The 18,818-nt window shown below is 37.3% G+C and overlaps 2 protein-coding genes across 2 annotated transcripts in view; both read right to left on the reverse strand.

Moving 5' to 3' along the window:
* The window catches only part of LOC144957404 (solute carrier organic anion transporter family member 3A1-like), a 123,920-nt gene extending 119,241 nt beyond the window's left edge, over positions 1-4,679 (reverse strand). The window contains exon 1 of the mRNA XM_078888687.1: positions 4,490-4,679. The gene's annotated coding sequence lies outside the window, so the exon portion shown is untranslated. The remainder of the gene's footprint in view (positions 1-4,489) is intronic.
* Positions 4,680-13,174: 8,495 nt separating this feature from the next.
* Positions 13,175-18,818, reverse strand: part of LOC144956971 (V-type proton ATPase subunit H-like) — a 35,097-nt gene continuing 29,453 nt past the window's right edge. The window contains exon 14 of the mRNA XM_078887839.1: positions 13,175-18,654. Within this exon, the coding sequence (XP_078743965.1) occupies positions 18,582-18,654 (73 nt within the window). The 3' untranslated portion in view covers positions 13,175-18,581. The remainder of the gene's footprint in view (positions 18,655-18,818) is intronic.

Here is an 18,818-nt window from a genome sequence, read left to right on the forward strand (position 1 = left end):
AATCAAAATCATATCAAAATAACAATTTAAAATGAACAAATAAATAAATAAATCAATCAATAAAAAGCTGATGTAAAAGTGACATTTGACCTCTAACAAGCTATGCCATCAGTTAACGCATTGAGACAACACAGTGAGAGTGAGAGTCGAGAGATAATATTATAACGTACACATGTTTAACCCCCATACTAAATAAGTTCGTCATTGCTTGATGCTGAGATCTTTTGTTTGATTGTTTGTTTGTCGGTTGGTGAGTTTGTATGTTTGTCTTAATCAACTTTAATTTCACCCACTGCTTCAATCTGTTATTATGGCAGAGCTAACTAATCAGATGTCGAAAAAAAATAAATTAAATTTGATATGACCAGAAATATGACGTATTAGCTTGGAACTAATGAAATTCTAGTTAAAATAATCATTGCTTCTGAGGACTGTGAGTTTTGTTTTGACCTTGAACTTAAACTTGGGGATTTTCTAAACCCAGTACATGACATTCTAACATAATAAAGGAATACCAGATTGATATGACGGAGTGCATATTATTATAAGTATTATAAGATAGCATCCGGTCAAAAACAGAGGCACCATTTCCATAGCAGGTCAAAAACAGAGGTACCATTTTCATAGCAGATCAAAAACACAGGTACCATTTTCATAGCAGATCGAAAACAGAGGTACCATTTTCATAGCAGGTCGAAAACAGAGGTACCATTTTCATAGCAGGTCAAAAACAGAGGTACCATTTTCATAGCAGGTCAAAAACAGAGGTACCATTTCATAGTGGACAAATATATATTGTTTTGTTTTTAAGGGTTTTACGGCGCTTGCAACACATTAAGGTCATATCAGTGCCAGTAAAAGGGAAGAAAATGGGATAGTAAAAAGTTCTAGAGTTACAATTAAAGCAAAAAAGAAAAGGTAAGACAAAGGGGAATTGGTTCAAATAGAGAACAGATGTAGATTCCAAGAGCACACCGTCAAAGTACTTAGTTTGAGATCACCTAAAAGTCTCATCCAGACAAGCACAGGTCCCAACTAAGAGGAATACACTCAAATGTTTACCAATCATATAATATAATATGTAAATTAAACATAATACAATGCATAACAGAGAGATGATTTACAAGGAAAAAAATATCATCTCCCAAAACTATAACTATACATTCGACTGTTTCCCTCCCAGCCAAGGAACTCCGGCAAGGATCAGGACAAAACTAAGTAATCTCATTCCAAGACAATGACAGGAAACAATTGGAAAACGGGTATGGGGGGATAGAAGACACAGCACGTACCTCCCTGCCCACTATGGAAGGGACAAATATATATATATATATATATATTCAAGTTAACTCTCTCAAGTTCATATGCATGAAAAATCGAATTTGTTCGATTTTCAATGAGGGTGAAGTCGAGAGAGCTAAATAAATCAATAAATTTCACCCAAAGTCTTATACAGACACACAAAAAATGAATGCAGTCCACCCCTAATCACTATCACCTCCAAATATGAGAGATTTTTATGTAGTCTTTAGGCTTTACACAAAAATAAATAAATATATGATCAAAACATTTATTGTTTTAAACCCAAGAAATATAAGTACACAACCGAAGAGACGAAAAGTACTTTATTTAAAATCTCATGTCACCATTCATTTCAATTCATTCAAGTGTTAAAAGGTTTAGGCACCTCCATTACTTCTCATGAGAAAATAATTATTTATATATAAAGGCATCAGTTATCAGTGTTAGGGTGGTACAGAGTTTTGTCTTACGAAACAATTCGAATTACTGCTGTGCATGGTTAGTGACTTGACGGCAACTAAGGCAATCTGTATACAAAGTAATTTGTCCAGTCAACCGGGCTTGTGAAAAAGCAAAGGTGTAACACCAAATAGAATTAGAATTCATAGAATTCCCTTTATTCATCCCATAGGGGAAATTTTTCTCTAGGGTCTATTCCAAGGGAAGACTGGAATAACCCAGGCATCAGCCGCAGTGCAACGCCGTAAAGTGAGTTAGGGCGAGGTGACTTGCTCAAGGCCACACCGCGCAGCGGCGGATGATCGAACTCGGTACCCTCCGGGTACGAAGCAAAGACCATACAGCTGAGCCACGCTGCCCCATTACTCTGCTGACTCAGTGATATGGGATCTATATATAGACAGTTTTGGTCTTCCCAAACATAACCTAATATATTATCAGTCCCATTGAAAAAAAAAATTCCTTCAGAGCTGTAACTGTATGTTCATGGATCCCAAAAAAGACAAACAGTAACAATTGCGTGTTACCCTTTGAATAGAACTAGAACATAATTTGTCTATTGAAAAGTATTGTCTACCGAAACTAATGAAACCCGCTGCCAAATCATTGTCGAGTGCACAAAGAAGAAGTCAGAGAAGAACAAAAGAGGGCTGGGGCCATTCGGACTTGAGTCTGAATAGTCTCCCGTGGCTATTCGGACTCAAATTCCAGTGCGCATGTGCAACCAACAGATTATTCTGACTCAGTCTGAATAGTCTCCCGTGACAATAAAGCCTTTGTTGCAGACCTGCCAACTTCAAATTTAGTAATCCCTTTGTCAATTTTTAGTAATTTGACAAGGAAATTAGTAATTTCTGAAATCGTTTAAGAACACCAACAATTTGACATTGATGATCACTTCAACATTACATCATCATGCTTATTCGCGGTAGAAATGCTTTCATTATCATCATCATTATTATTGTAGTTATTATTATTTATATTATTATTATCATCATCATCATCATCATCATATCATTATCATTATTATTATTATTGTTATTCAAGTATTACTGAGAAATAAAATTCGTAATTTCCATACAATTTTGTAGTATCGTAATTGGCTCGTAAAATTACGAAAATTTGTAAGTTTCATAAGGTATGTTGTTTCTTTTTACGAAATATTTTAATTATTGATAATAAATAAAATTGATGCAAATCAAAAATACGATTTCAGTCAACAGGTAGTCTAAAACATCTTTGGTCTAAACCTGCTTTATTTAACGAGAAAGACAAAAGCATAGATCAATTGGAAGTCCAGATAGAAATTAAAAGAAAAAAATTAAAACTCTTCATAAGTAAAAATACTAAGTCAAAGTAACTGTGGTATAAATGAAAAGCTTTTCTAACAACATAACACAATGTCCAATTAAAATCAGGAAAAAAAAATAATAATTTAAAAATGACATATTGTAACAGTGTAAAACAGGCAGCAATCCTTCTCCAGTCCAAATAAGGATGAGCTGAGTCAGTGTGATATGGGCAAAACAGAATTTCTTCTGAACTCTTTTCCTATTTCTTTATCACTTCCACCCTCTGCCTACTGCCCACATCGTGTCGTCCTCTCCTCTCTACACGCACGCACATTGGAGTTTGAGTCCGAATAGCCATGGGAGACTATTCAGACTCGAGTCCAAATTGCCACTTCGACAAAAGAAACAGAAAACAAACTTGACTTGCACCCAGAATATTTACTACTATTCCTTTCATGTGTGAGGCAACTCAATTGCTTCACCAACAGCCATTAGTAGAGCTGACATAACAGGACCATTATCTCTCATCAAGATGAGATTCAACATTTCCTTAAAATCACAATTTCTCCTTGTTATGACTGCAGACTAAGCACTTTCACCAAGAGAAGAGCTTTCAAGTCAAAGGCAATTTATTTTTGTTTTTATGTTTTCCTCTTCATTTGCTCATTTTGATGCCAGACTACTTTTATCGTTACCCTGGGTTAGTCTATTCTAACATGATTTTATTATCTATATTGTGTAAAACACCTTCACAAGGCAAGCTGAATGAATTGTAAAAAAAAAAAAGAAAAAAGAGAGAACTTTATGACTGACAAAGTTATCTAAATCTAATTTAATTATAATTAACGGTTCCTATAATTTATAATTAAATATAATATAAGTATAATTATAAGGATTTAATCATACCAAATAGAATTTATAGGAGGGGTTTATCTATTCAGATGATGTGAATGTGATGATGATAATAATAATAACAATATCAAAAGCACCTTAAACCTTAGCCACAACAAAGGTCTCGAACTCGAGAGAAAGTTCATTGCTTTATTCGCGATTCGCTGGGCACCGTTGTGAACAGCTGTTGACCCCGTTAGTGTGTGGGTGGGCAAATCAATGAGTGGGGGAAAAATAGGGATTCTCGTTTGGACTCTTTGCTTGATTTGATTTCTGTAAAGACAGAAAATCTTTTCAACAAAATCATGTTTTATATATTTCATTGATTAAAAAAACAAAACAACAACAACAACAAAAAACAAACACATCTCAGTCTCAACGGTAACCATTCAACAACCATCTCTCCATTGTATTGTTGTGAGTCGTGATGAGTGAGAGTGAGGCCCCTTTTCCATTCACATTCACTTTTGGGCACCTTAGCCTTATACTTATATATTTAACCAGCAAATCAAATGGATTACAACAAAACTCATAGGTGTACTTACCGTTAGTAGGTATTCCAATTCAATCAATCATTAAAATCACAGATAATAATCAAATTAAATTGAGCTGGAGCTATAAAACACACCACGGCAATTCACTCTGTGGTCAGCCTCTCATCACACATTCACTGAATAATCCATCGGCCTCTGTTTACCCTTGCATCTTTCTTGTCCGAAGCAATCGATCATGTCTACTCCCATTGGTGGAAATTCGCGAGTTAGCCTAAGAACCAAACAAATTCCGCGAAGGAGTGAGGGGCGTTAACTCGGGTCAAACTCTCTCTCTCTCTCTCTCTCTCTCTCTCTCTCTCTCAATGAAGAGATGCTGAAGGAATGCCACTTCTTTCATTGAAATGCCAGTTATTTCTTACCTCAAAATGTGTCAAATGATTTGATTTTATATTCAATAACATAGCAAAAGCCTACAAATCCATTTAAAATTCGAGTTTGGGTTTTTAAAGTTAAAGTGAAGATGAATTGTTAAAATCGAGAGCGACTCCGAATTATTTGAGAAAATGGATCTAGATGTAAATACCTACTGAACGCTAGGTTATTACATCGCGCACATAAGGAAGGAAGCAAATTACTGTATCTTAATCTTAGAAAAATTGCGTTCTCGAACTAAGAACTTAGTGCGTTTATTTTTCTCTCTTTTCTTTTTTAATTTAATTTGAGTTCTTTGTAAATGTTGCTGTTCGAATCTCGAAGAAATCAATAATAATGTGAAATTGAATGTAAGCTTCAATTTAATTACGAAAACGGATAGAATGGACGTTTTGGGTTTTGTTGATAAAGGGGAAACCCGAAACGTCCATTCTATCTGCTCGTAATTAAATTGAAGCTTACATTCAATTTCACATTGTTGTTTATTGAAGTTCTTTGTAATAATGACTACCTCGCGAGGTCCGAGGTTTGAACGTTTTGCCAAGATAAGGGTCTTTTAAATCGACCGACGAGTTTTTCTAGCCAAAATGTTAAAAAATGTGTTTACACGTTTTAATACTTTTGTTTAAATTGTTTTTTGTTTTTTTTTTAAACTAAGGGATAGTGCAAATCCACTATACTCCTATTATTAGCTCAAAGTACTTTACAAGTGGTCCCAAGCCATCAACACCATCGAGACATGACGACTGTCAGAGTAGCCTCCAGCCGCCACACCCCAGACACAAAGCTGTAAACAGCCAGATACTCATTCTACGGCTGAGTGAGTACGGTGATGAGAGAGTGTGAGTATAGATAGTTCGAAGATGACGTCACTCAGGTCTTTGTTATTGTTTTTTTGTCATCCGCGTTTATGAGTAATGCTCACTGAACTGTATTAACCCGACTATGAATGTTCATGGATACACACAGTTTTGTGTGTTGGTACGTCATACTTCCGGGTGGCAATGTTATGAGCTTCTTAGCCAAGCGCATACTATCTATAGATAGAATGCGCTTGGCCAAGGAGTTCACAACATTGCCATCCGGAAGTATAACGGACAAACACACAAACTCTGTGTAAGCATGAACTTTTATAGTCTGGTTAATACAGTTTAGTGAGAACAACTCACAAACGCGGATGGCAAAAAAAAACAATAACAAAGGCCTGAGTGACGTCATCTGCATACTATCTATAGATAGAATGCGGTTGGCCAAGGAGTTCACAACATTGCCATCCGGAAGTATAACGGACCAACACACAAACTCTGTGTAACCATGAACTTTTATAGTCTGGTTAATACAGTTTAGTGAGAACAACTCACAAACGCGGATGGCAAAAACAATAACAAAGGCCTGAGTGACGTCATCTGCATACTATCTATAGATAGAGCCTTTTCAAAGCAAGTACTCAACTTTGCACTGCTCAGAGTGGGACTGGAACTCAAGAGCTACCGGTCCGAAGGCTAGTGTCACATACCGCTAGACCACGAAGTCGCACAATTAAGAAGGATAGAGATCTGATAGCGAAGAATTCTTCATTATTTAGTTTAAACTGTCTGCATTCAGGCGCAAATTCTCACTTTTTTTTGTGCGGCTATGTGGACTAGTTGTATGACATTCGCTTTCGGATCGGACGATGCTGGGTTCGAGCCTCGCTAGGCGCATAGATAAGTCCTTGGAGAAGGCTCTTTACTCACATTCTATCACCGTACTCAGGTGTAAAATTAGTACCTTACCGTGAACATCGGTGTCTCTGCCCCCCCCCCCCCCCCCCAAAAAAAAAGATTAAAAAAATTATAAAATAATAATATTGTAATATCGCCTAACAGGTTAACAGGCATCATGTCCCGTTCTAACTGTTAAATGTTGCTGTTGACCAGGGACCTATTGTAAAGCGCTTTGAGCACGTTTAGTGGATATTGCGCTATATAAAAGCTCAATCAATTATAATATTTCCACCTTTGGGGTCATCTTGTTTCCTTGAGCGCTACTATTCACTTGACAATGGACTAACGTCAAAATACAAGTCCCTGTGCCATCGTGAATTTATAGTCTGACATTAGAACCTTCTAGGACTTATAGTTTGACTCCATTTTTTAGGTTTGTGCAGCGTCTAGTGAGTTACACTTGTCGTGAGTAGAGCTCAAGGAAACAAGTTATTCCATTGGTTGAAATATTGAATACAACTCACGATTTGTTTTCTTTTATGGCAAAAGACTGGCCTTTTGACGTCATTTTTTGGTCAGTGTTAGACTATAGATAGTTCGAAGATGACGTCACTCAGGCCTTTGTTATTGTTTTTGCCATCCGCGTTTGTGAGTTGTTCTCACTAAACTGTATTAACCAGACTATAAAAGTTCATGGTTACACAGAGTTTATGTGTTGGTCCGTTATACTTCCGGATGGCAATGTTGTGAACTTCTTGGCCAAGCGCATTCTATCTATAGATAGTATGCGCTTGGCTAAGAAGCTCATAACATTGCCATCCGGAAGTTGAACGGACCAACACACAAAACTGTGTGTATCCATGAACGTTTATAGTCAGTTTAATACAGTTCAGTGAGCATTACTCATAACCGCGGATGGCAAAAAAACAATAACAAAGACCAGAGTGGCGTCATCTTTGTTATTGTTTTTTGCCATCCGCGTTTATGAATAGTTCTCACCAAACTGTATTATCCAGACTATAAACGTTCATGGTTACACACAGTTGTGTGTGTTGGCCAGTTATACTTTCGGATGGCAATGTTGCGAACTTCTTAGACAAGCGCATACTACTATCTATAAGTTTACGATGGCTACCCCTTGTGTCAGATCACATCTGTCGTGAACTTGTAGCCTGAAACACAAAGGACCCACAAAGACTTATATTTTAACGTCATTTTTAGGTTTGTTTAGCGGCTCGTAGCGGAGTGTGTGCATCCGTAGCCATCGTTGTTGTTATAGCCTGACACTGAAATCCAAAAGGACTGGCAGTTTGACGTCATTATTTGGTTTTTGCACCGCTTAGTGAGTTGTCGTTAGTAGAGCTCATGGAAACAAGTTATTTCATTGGTCGAACTATTGAATACAACTCACGATTTGTCTTCTTTTGTGGCAAAAGACTGGCATTTTGACGTCATTTTTTGGTCAGTATCAGGCCATAACTTTACGAAGGCCACGGTGCATCTCGCTATGAGCTCTTCCAGACGCGTACATATTATTTGCTGGTCTAATAACCGAACGCAGTTATGGGTTTGTGTTGTAATAGGATTCAATAGTCTGATGTCACGTCCGCCTAGCAACGAGCAGCTTGGTTCTAAACATAGAAAAGCGGTACTTTTTATTCTTCTTGCTGGCTAGAACTTTTTCACATGTCATGTGATCAAAATGTATAAAAGTCAAAACATGATCAGATTTATACTGTTTTTTCTCCTCAGGATACACTTTTATGCTCGTCGGAGAAGAATGTCATAAGGGCGTCCGCCATTTTCTCGATAGTTTACAACCAGTTACTAAGTTACTATGCGTCATTAAGAGGGAAGTTACGTCACGACAGTTAGTTGAAGCCCATTTCAGGGGCTAGAATGACTGGTCACAAAAAAAAAAAAAGGAGGACATTTTTCAGCGCATTGATCATGACCATGACCCATCCATGAGCTATAAAATTAAAATTTACTTAGATGCAATCCAAAATGTGTCTTGCAGCAATTAATTTCTGACACCACATTTTAAAAAAATTGTATTTTGAAAAAGGCGGAATTGATAAAATGATGGGCGTAGATAAACCACCATTTCATTTAGGCGGAAGATTCTCAGCTCTGAGACTGTACTGTATGTAATATAGATAGTATGCACTTGGCTAAGAAGCTCAAAACATTGCCATCCGGAAGTATACGGACCAACACACAAAACTCTGTGTAACCATGAACGTTTACAGTCTCGTTAATACAGTTTAGTGAGAATTACTCATTAACGCGGATGGCAAAAAACAATAACAAAGACCCGAGTGACGTCAACTTCGAACTATCTATAGATAGTATGCACTTGGCGAAGAAGCTCATAACATTGCCATCCGGAAGTATAACGGACCAACACACAAAACTGTGTATCCATGAACGTTTATAGTCTCGTTAATACAGTTCAGTGAGCATTACTCATAAACACGGATGGCAAAAAAAAACAATAACAAAGACCCGAATGACGTCAACTTCGAACTATCTATAGATAGTATGCGCTTGGCTAAGAAGGTCATAACATTGCCACCCGGAAGTATAACGGACCAACACACAAAACTGTGTGTAACCATGAACGTTTATAGTCTCGTTAATACAGTTCAGTGAGAATTACTCACAAACGCGGATGGCAAAAACAATAATAAAGGCCTGAGTGACGTCATCTGCATACTATCTATAGATAGTATGCAATTGGCCAAGAAGCTCATAACATTGCCATTCGGAAGTATAACGGACCAACACACAAAACTGTGTGTAACCATGAACGTTTATAGTCTCGTTAATACAGTTCAGTGAGAATTACTCATAAACGCGGATTGCAAAAAACAATAACAAAGACCCGAGTGACGTCAACTTCGAACTATCTATAGGTAGTATGTGCTTGGCTAAGAAGCTCATAACATTGCCATCCGGAAGTATAACGGACCAACACACAAAACTGTGTATCCATGAACGTTTATAGTCTCGTTAATACAGTTCAGTGAGCATTACTCATAAACACGGATGGCAGAAAAAAACAATAACAAAGACCCGAGTGACGTCAACTTCGAACTATCTATAGGTAGTATGCGCTTGGCTAAGAAGCTCATAACATTGCCATCCGGAAGTATAACGGACCAACACACAAAACTGTGTGTAACCATGAACTTTTATAGTCTCGTTAATAGATAGTTCGAATTGACGTCACTCAGGTCTTTGTTGATGTTTTTTGCCATCCGCGTTTATGAGTAATGCTCACTGAACTGTATTAACCTGACTATAAACTTTCATGGATACACACAGTTTTGTGTGTTGGTCCGTTATACTTCCGGATGGCAATGTTATGAGCTTCTTAGCCAAGCGCATACTATCTATACAGTTCAGTGAGCATTACTCATAAACACGGATGGCAAAAAAAAAAAAAAAAACAATAACAAAGACCTGAGTGACGTCATCTTCGAACTATCTATACAATATTTTGCGTGGGTTTTAGAGTATGCTCATTCTAACAATGAGCCCATTACAATGTGGCTATCAAACCTGCAAGTCAGCAAACATTGGCTCTTGCCATTCCCATTCTTTTCTTTTATCAGCAAACAAACCAGGGATACTGGAGACCCCGAGTCGTCTCCAGACGAATTATAGCATTTTTATTTAATTTTCATTCTTTGTGCAGTGTGAAAGTGGCAAATCCAGTTGTATAGGACACGTTCAAACACAAGATTGTTTGCTCCTGTGGGTTTGTGTTTGTTACAGGGGACGTACAAATAAATAGATAGAAGGTTAGAAAGAAAGAAAGAGAGATAGATAAATAGATAGATAGATAGACAGACAGAGAGAGAGAGAGAGAGAGAGAGAGAGAGAGAGAGAGAGAGAGAGAGAGCGACGACGAGGGAGGGGGAGGGGGTACAGAAAAAGACGGGGGGGGGGGGGGGGGGGGGGGGGGGGGTGAACGGGGAAGGAAAGAGAGAAAGACTGACGGAGAGAATGTGAGAGAGAAAGAGGGAGATAGAGACGCAGAAGGGGATAGATAGATAGATAGATAGATAGATAGATAGATAGATAGATAGAGAGATAGATATATATATATATATATATATATATATATATATATATATATATATATATATATATATATAGAGAGAGAGAGAGAGAGAGAGAGAGAGAGAGAGAGAGAGAGAGAGAGAGAATCTACACCGATCTGATTTAAGTCCCTCAACTCTCACCAAATGGATTTACTCTTTCACCTAGTTCAATGTGCGCATATTTTCAGGTCTGATAACCGAATGCATTTATGGGCTTGATTTAACATCGTTGTAATGGACAATATTTTTTTTTTCAGTTGGTTTGAGGAGTATACAATTGTGGAAGGAATTAACACAGACCCTTAGAGAGGCAACCGAGGCGTCAAGATTGGATGATTAGGAAGGCGAGAGGCCTTAATTGAGTCTAAGTACGTCTTGAGAGTATTTCAATTACAACAATGAGCCCATAAATAATTGTACCTGCAAATAAGTAAGTACGCGCCGATCTTGGTCCTCCGCGTTGACAAGGAAAAAAAATATATAAGGCTATGTGGTCTAGTGGTATGACACTCGCTATCGGATCGGAAGGTCCTGGGTTCGAGCCTCGCGCTCGGCGCATAATTGAGTCTTTGGAAAAGGCTCTTTACTCACATTCTCTCACCGTACTCAGGTGTACCTGGCCGTTAACAGCTAAGTCTTTGTCTGAAAAAAGTAATATTATCGCCTAACAGGCGTCATGTCTCTTTCTACATGTTAAGTGTTGCTGTTGGCCAGGGACCCATTGTAAAGCGCTTTGAGCACTTTTAGTGGATATTGGGCCTCCGTATTTAAAAATTTGGCCAGAAAAACTCGTCCTTCAAATTCAAATATCGATCGATTTAAATGACCCCCATCTTGGCAAAAATTCTCAAACCTGTGGACTTTGCGACTTCTGCCTTAGTCCCAGGTTTGAAAGATTTTGAGGGTCATTTGTTTCCATCGATCGATAATAATATTATTTGAAGGACGAGGTTTCTGGCCATTACAAAAAAAAACTTGTTTGTTTTCCCAGTGTAGGACAGTTTAACTGGGAAATTAAATTGAGGCTTCTGCCCCATTTCATCATTATTGTTACATAATTTATTTCAAGTTCGGGAGGCATTCGCTTCGCTTCACACGCAAAGGGACCGAGATTAATCCCGGGTGCAGACGAGATTTTTTTTCTGACCCCCCCCCCCCCCCCCCCCAGCAGTGATTGGTGGGTAGCTGGGTATGTTAGATCTGGAGAAAAAAAAAGATGTTTTGTTTTGTTTTTAAGGTTTTTACGGCGCTTGCAGCACATTTAGGTTATATCAGCGCCAGTAAAAAGGAAGAAAATGTGATAGTAAACAGTTCTAGAATTACAATTAAAGCACCAAAGAGAAAGTAAGACAAAGGGGTACTGGCAACAAATAGGGATGTATATTCCAAGAGCATACCACCAATGCACTTAGTTTGAGATCACCTATAAGTCTCATACTGACATAAGCACAAAATCCAACAAAGAGGAATACACTCAAATGCTTACATTATACATTCAAAATAACAAATATAATAATACATACATAACAGAGAGATGATTTACAAGGAAAAAGATATCATCTATCAAAACAATAACTATGCAGTTGACTGTTTCCCTCCCAGCCAGGGCCAGGACAAAACCAAGTAATTTCATTCCAAGACAAAGACAGAAAGCATGTTTTAAAACATATATAAGGGGATAGAAGACACTGTAAGTACCTCCATGCCCACTATGGGAGGTCAAGAACCCCACCCAGCTGTTAGATCTGGAGAAAAAAAAAAAGAGGCCTCATTTAGCCTCATCAGATATCCCTCGTCACCAGGTCTCTAAAATGGTCAGCAGCAGTGCATTGTTGCTTTTTGTTTTTTAAGGGTTTTACGGCGCTTGCAACACAGTATTAAGGTCATATCAGCGCCAGTAAATAGGAAGAAAATGGGAAAGTAAAAAGTTCTAGAATAACACTTAAAGCACCCAATAATAAGCAAGACAAAGGGAAATTGGTTAAAAAAGGGCAACAGATGTAGATTCCAAGAGCACGCTATCAGTGTACTTAGTTTGAGATCACTTATAAATGTCTCATCCAGACACAAGCACAGATTCCCGCGAAGAGGAACACACTCAAATGTTTACAAATCATATAATACATAAACAAAACATAATACAGTGCATAACAGAGAGATGATTTACAAGGAAAAAATATCATCTCCCAAAACTAACTATACATTTGACTGTTTCCCTCCCAGCCAGGGCCAGGACAAAACCAAGTAATCTCATTCCAAGACAAAGACAGAAAACATGTTGGAAAACAGACATAGGGAGATAGAAGACACAGTATGTACCCCCCTGCCCACTATGGGAGGCCAGGAACCCCACCCAGTGGGAGGTCATGAACCCCACCCAGGCAGTGCAACAGAGTATGTACTTGAACCAAAAAAAAACAAAAACAAAAAACACAAAAAAAAAAACGAAAAACAAAACAATAAAATAAACACAAGACTGATATGAGTCTCTGTTTACACGTCAATATTTATTATTATCATCAAAATCAAATGGACACTTAATTCATTTACTGTTCCTATGTATGTTACTCTAAAAGATAAAAATGATGACAAAGATTATAATAGTGATAATGGTGATGATGATGATAATATGATTGACCATTGTGCAGCAATTAAAAAAAAAAAAAAGATAGCGGCGTGAAGATAAACCAGCCAAAGAATTTAATTTTCCTCAGCGATGTAGTAATTCCTACACACCTATCTAAATAATATGCAAACACACTTATAATGATGATGATGATGATGATGATGATGATGATGATGATGATGATGATGATGATGATGATGATGATGATAATAATAATAATAATAATAATAATAATAATAACAACAACAAAAACAAAAAAAATAATCCCACCCCTCCCCCCCACCTCAACTAATTCTCTCACTTCCCGCGCCCCTATAAGTCAAGTTCACAACAAACTGACTGTCAACATAATTTATTGTATGTGTTGATGTATTATCAACATTGATATTTTAAAAATTCCACTCCTCAAACCGACTTCATCCAAACACTATAATATTGTCATCAATAACGTTTTGTTTTGAGATGCATTGGCACTCGTTCAGGGTTTCAATACCATTACGCAACAACGCCTGCATGTTTCAATTGGTTAAATTATTGTCAATTAACTGGGCACATAAACACACATACATACACACACACACACACAAAAAAAAAAAATAAAGAAGTGAGGATTGATGATAATGATGATTATGTTGATGACGATGGCGACAATGAAAATAATAGTGATGATAATAATAATGACTATGATGATTGACTGATTAACTAACTAACTAACAATGCAATGATGACAATCTTCTTTGGAACGCAGCAGTCACACGGTGAAAAATGTATGAATATATAAATATGAATACGAAGAAATTAGAGAATAAATTACACATTCCAATAAATACCCATCTGTTTATCACCAATGATCGTTATAATAATATGAAAATTATAATACAATACACTGCAGTGAATATAATATTATAATACCATAATAAAGAGATATTCATATTACATCAAATGAATAGGGAATGACAATTTTTGATGATATCAAACTGACTAGCAGGATCCAAATATAACACAGGACAAAAGGTATCAGTTTACACATTATATGATGCATAATATTACCTTATATCAATCGTAATTCTACACACAAGCATTACACATGACATTAAATAAAAGCGATAGATTATAAACTGAATAGTCTGATTGAATAGCTATTTAAATTCTACATTCATAGCAATGGCAGTTTACATCAATTAAAAACAAACGAACAAAAACAGAGGGAAAATCATCCATTATGAAGTAAATAAAGTAAGTTGGAATGATGTAGCTATAAATATAAATGATGAAATTATCTCGTAAATGTAAATCGTTTTGAATGAAAATGTGACCCACAGCATCTCAAAGCTAACTGCATTATATAGTGAATCGAACCGACCCGGAAAAATGAACCAAGAATTACAATGGAAAGAGATAGAAATAATTTATTTGAAAATTTAAGGAATTGTACTCATTCTCCCACCGCAATGATAAGAAATTGTACTCATTCTCATAACGCAATGATAAGAAATTGTACTCATTCTCATAACGCAATGATAAGAAATTGTATACATTCTCCCAATGCAATGATAAGAAATTGTACTCATTCACCCACTGCAATGGTAAGAAATTGTACTCATTCTCATAACGCAATGATAAGAAATTGTACTCATTCTCATAACGCAATGGTAAGAAATTGGCCCCCAGGTTTTATATAGGAGACATTGAAGTTTTTGTTGTTGTTTGTTTTTAAGAGTTATACAGCGCTTGCAACACACGTTAAGGTCATATCAGCGCCAGTAAAAAGGAAGAAAATGGGATAGTAATAAGTTCTAGAATTACAATTAAAGCACCCAACAAAAAGGTAAGACAAAGGGGAATTGGATCAAGTAGGGAACAGATACAGATTCCAAGCGCACACTATCAAAGTACTTAGTTTGAGATCACCTAAAAGTCTCATCCAGTCACAAGTACAGGTCCCCACTAAGAGAAATACACTCAAATGTTTACAAATCATATATAATATGCAAGCAAAACATAATACATTACATAACAGAGAGATGACTTACAAGAAAAAAAATATCATCTCCCAAAACAAACTATAAATTTGACTGTTTTCCCCTCAGCAAGGGTATCCGGTCAGGGCCAGGATAAAACCAAGAAATCTCATTCCAAGACAAAGACAGAAAGCTAGTTGGAAAACAGATATAGGGGGATAGAAGACACAGTAAGTACCTCCCTGCCCACTATGGGCGGTCAGGAACCCCGCCCAGATATAGGGGGATAGAAGACACAGTAAGTACCTCCCTGCCCACTATGGGCGGTCAGGAACCCCGCCCAGATATAGGGGGATAGAAAACACAGTAAGTACCTCCCTGCCCACTATGGGAGGCCAGGAACCCCGCCCAGATATAGGGGGATAGAAGACTCAGTAAGTACCTCCCTGCCCACTATGGATGATCAGGAACCCCGCCCAGATATAGGGGGATAGAAGACACAGTAAGTACCTCCCTGCCCACTATGGACGATCAGGAACCCCACCCAGATATAGGGGGATAGAAGACACAGTAAGTACCTCCCTGCCCACTATGGACGGTCAGGAACCCCGCCCAGATATAGGGGGATAGAAGACACAGTAAGTACCTCCCTGCCCACTATGGGCGGTCAGGAACCCCGCCCAGATATAGGGGGATAGAAGACACAGTAAGTACCTCCCTGCCCACTATGGGCGGTCAGGAACCCCACCCAGGATTAAAGTTTAACTTCCAGCATCTGGACCATTCTGATATAATATCCATTTGACATTGAGGTTCATTATGCATATTTATTTGATATTGTGCACATTTAATCTTTTAAGTTACATAAAAGCTTGCAAGTTCAGTGTGCATAAATTTGTGCATTTTTTTTCTTCTCTTCTCTTTTGTTCGTCTATATTCAAAACCTATGATGGAAATTCGCCAGTCTTACTGTAATAATCGATCCACGCATGACTGGAGATAAACAGACACCTCAACAGTAGGTAACAAAAGATAATTCTATTCGCATGCTTGACATTTTCTTTTCCATTATCTGTTCTTTTTATTGTCATCCGTGATCAAATTACATATAATATGATAATGTTCGACTCTATAAAACGTTCCTACAGTAAAATAAATATTTAAAAAATAAGACAATAAACATAAAACAACTTTCAAAATATGGAATATTGTTGCAGAGGTGTTCAAAATTATTGTTTATCTTTGCCTCAGAATGGGATATGGAAAATATCTATGCTGTTAGAGATATAAACACGTCCTGGTTGTTTGTGCAAGGGTCGCAATAGCGCAGCTTTTTCAGCACTTGCTTCACAAATAAATGAACGGAATCAATCACGGGTGAGGTCGAAATTTTTATTATCTTTGAGTCAGAATGGGATCACTCTTTCAAAAACCATTTAAATTCTTTAAAAATCGCTTAATCTCCATTTTAGCATCCTTTGACAAAAAGGATTTTTTTGGACCAAGTCTTGAGTTGTGACAAGAAATAAATTCCTGTGTCTTAAGTACGAGTGAAACCAACCGATAATTTTTAAATCTCAAGGAGAAGTAGTTTGACCACAAAGCTGCTGAATTGTCTCGACACTCATTTGAGCATTGCTGGACATCAACCCTGGGCTGCCTTTCTCTTTGCTTCAGAATGACAACACTTGTCAAACTACAAATTACAAACACATTTCTGATACGAGTCCTTTTTATCATTGTGCAAAAAAAAAAATGAGCTGGAAGATTTTTCTTTGAATCCCAAGAAATTCATTACAAAACATTGTTTTTTATTGCCAGTTGATTTAAAACTCTACGCATTTATAAATTATTATCCAAAATATGCCTACTTAAGGGTAATTAATTTTCTAGGGCAGGAGTCAAAACAACTTTCGATGCTTGCACATAAACAATATACCGTGTCCAAGAAATATACACAAATAACCTGTTCTATGAACACTTACATATTAACTGATAACCATTACTAAAATACGGTGCCAGTGAAGGTGAGTGGCAGATTGAGCTACTTTTCTACAAAGACATATTCCGCGGGACACTGCAGATTCCGCCCTTTTAAAAAAAATAAAAATGTGGACAAACTAATCTATGAACGTAGGGCAATCTACTAATGTATCTGGTCTGGGAACACAAAGTCCATCAAGAGAAAACAAAAATTCATTCAACTACATATGCAATGAGAGGAACCCTACAAGGAAAGGGAAGTTGATGAATATTAGATATAATATGAAAAGGGATGGATGGATGGATGGATATTATGTCAACAACTAATGATAAAAGAGGAAGAGAGATCTGTGGCTGTGAGTCAGAAACATGAAATGTAACAGGAGATCCCATTTCTTCTCTTTCTCTCTCTATCAGGGTTGCCAATTCAGGAGGCAAACATTTTACTGAACATTTACACGAGCACATCCACCGACCCCTATCTGAGCGTTGAACTCCAGTAAAGAGACATTTAGTACTTACTTTTTTCTCTCCGTTCATCAGGATTGGAAAATATACTACGGAATTTAAACATATTGAATTCAGTAAATATGCTGAAAATCGGCAACCTTGCTCTCTCTCTCTCTCTCTCTCTCTCTTTCTCTCAATCCTGACAAACACTTTCATCATCAAATACACATCAACATCCCATTTCATTAGCCATCATTCTTTTTATAATGCTGGTGACGGGTAAAATATCCGAAACGTCCAAACCATTCATTTGTTATTTTTAGTAAATAGTACTAAATAGCCAATGAAGGCAAACACCCACCTTCGTGTTTGTATTTTTATCACTACCAAACCAATACTCATCCTCTTATTCCTCGCCCCCCCCCCCCCTTCCATTTCATTAGTCACCATTCTCTTATAATGCTGGTGAGGGGTAATATACCCGATAAGTCCACACCATTCATTTGTTATTTTTCGTAAATAGCCAATAATGGCAATCACTCACCTTCGTGTTTGTATTTTTATCACTACCAAACTACATCCTTTCCACACCAAAACTCATCCTCTCATTCCTTGTTCTATGAACATCTACATATATTATTTGATAACCATTACTAAAATACGGTGCCGGTGAAGGTGAGCGGCAGGTTGACCTACTTTTCTACAAAGACATATGCTACGAACACTGAAAAATAAAAATACAATTTTTTTTATTACTACCGAACGACATCCTTTCCAAACTAAAATTCATCCCCTCATTCCTTGCCCCCCCCTCCTACTTTTCCTTCTTCAATCAATTGCTGATGATTACTGAGATCCTTTGTCTGTCGATTTTCAAGAACTCCCATCAATCCCATGCATTCCCTTCATCAGTCTGTCTGGCTTTTCTTTCTTGCCGATGTATTCCCTGCGAGATTGAATGAAGAAAGACATATTATAAATAAATAATATGTATAGTAAAATTAAGAAAAAAACAAGAGCAAATGGATATCCAGGTCAGACGCAGAAAGTGGCGATGGGTTGGTTGGCCGTACCCTGCGGAAAAAGCCCTGTAATATGACCAAGCAGGCT

Source organism: Berghia stephanieae, chromosome 11 (assembly GCF_034508935.2).
Source record: "Berghia stephanieae isolate SIO BIC M18660-M18661 chromosome 11, UCSD_Bste_1.3, whole genome shotgun sequence".
NCBI lineage: Eukaryota > Metazoa > Mollusca > Gastropoda > Nudibranchia > Aeolidiidae > Berghia > Berghia stephanieae.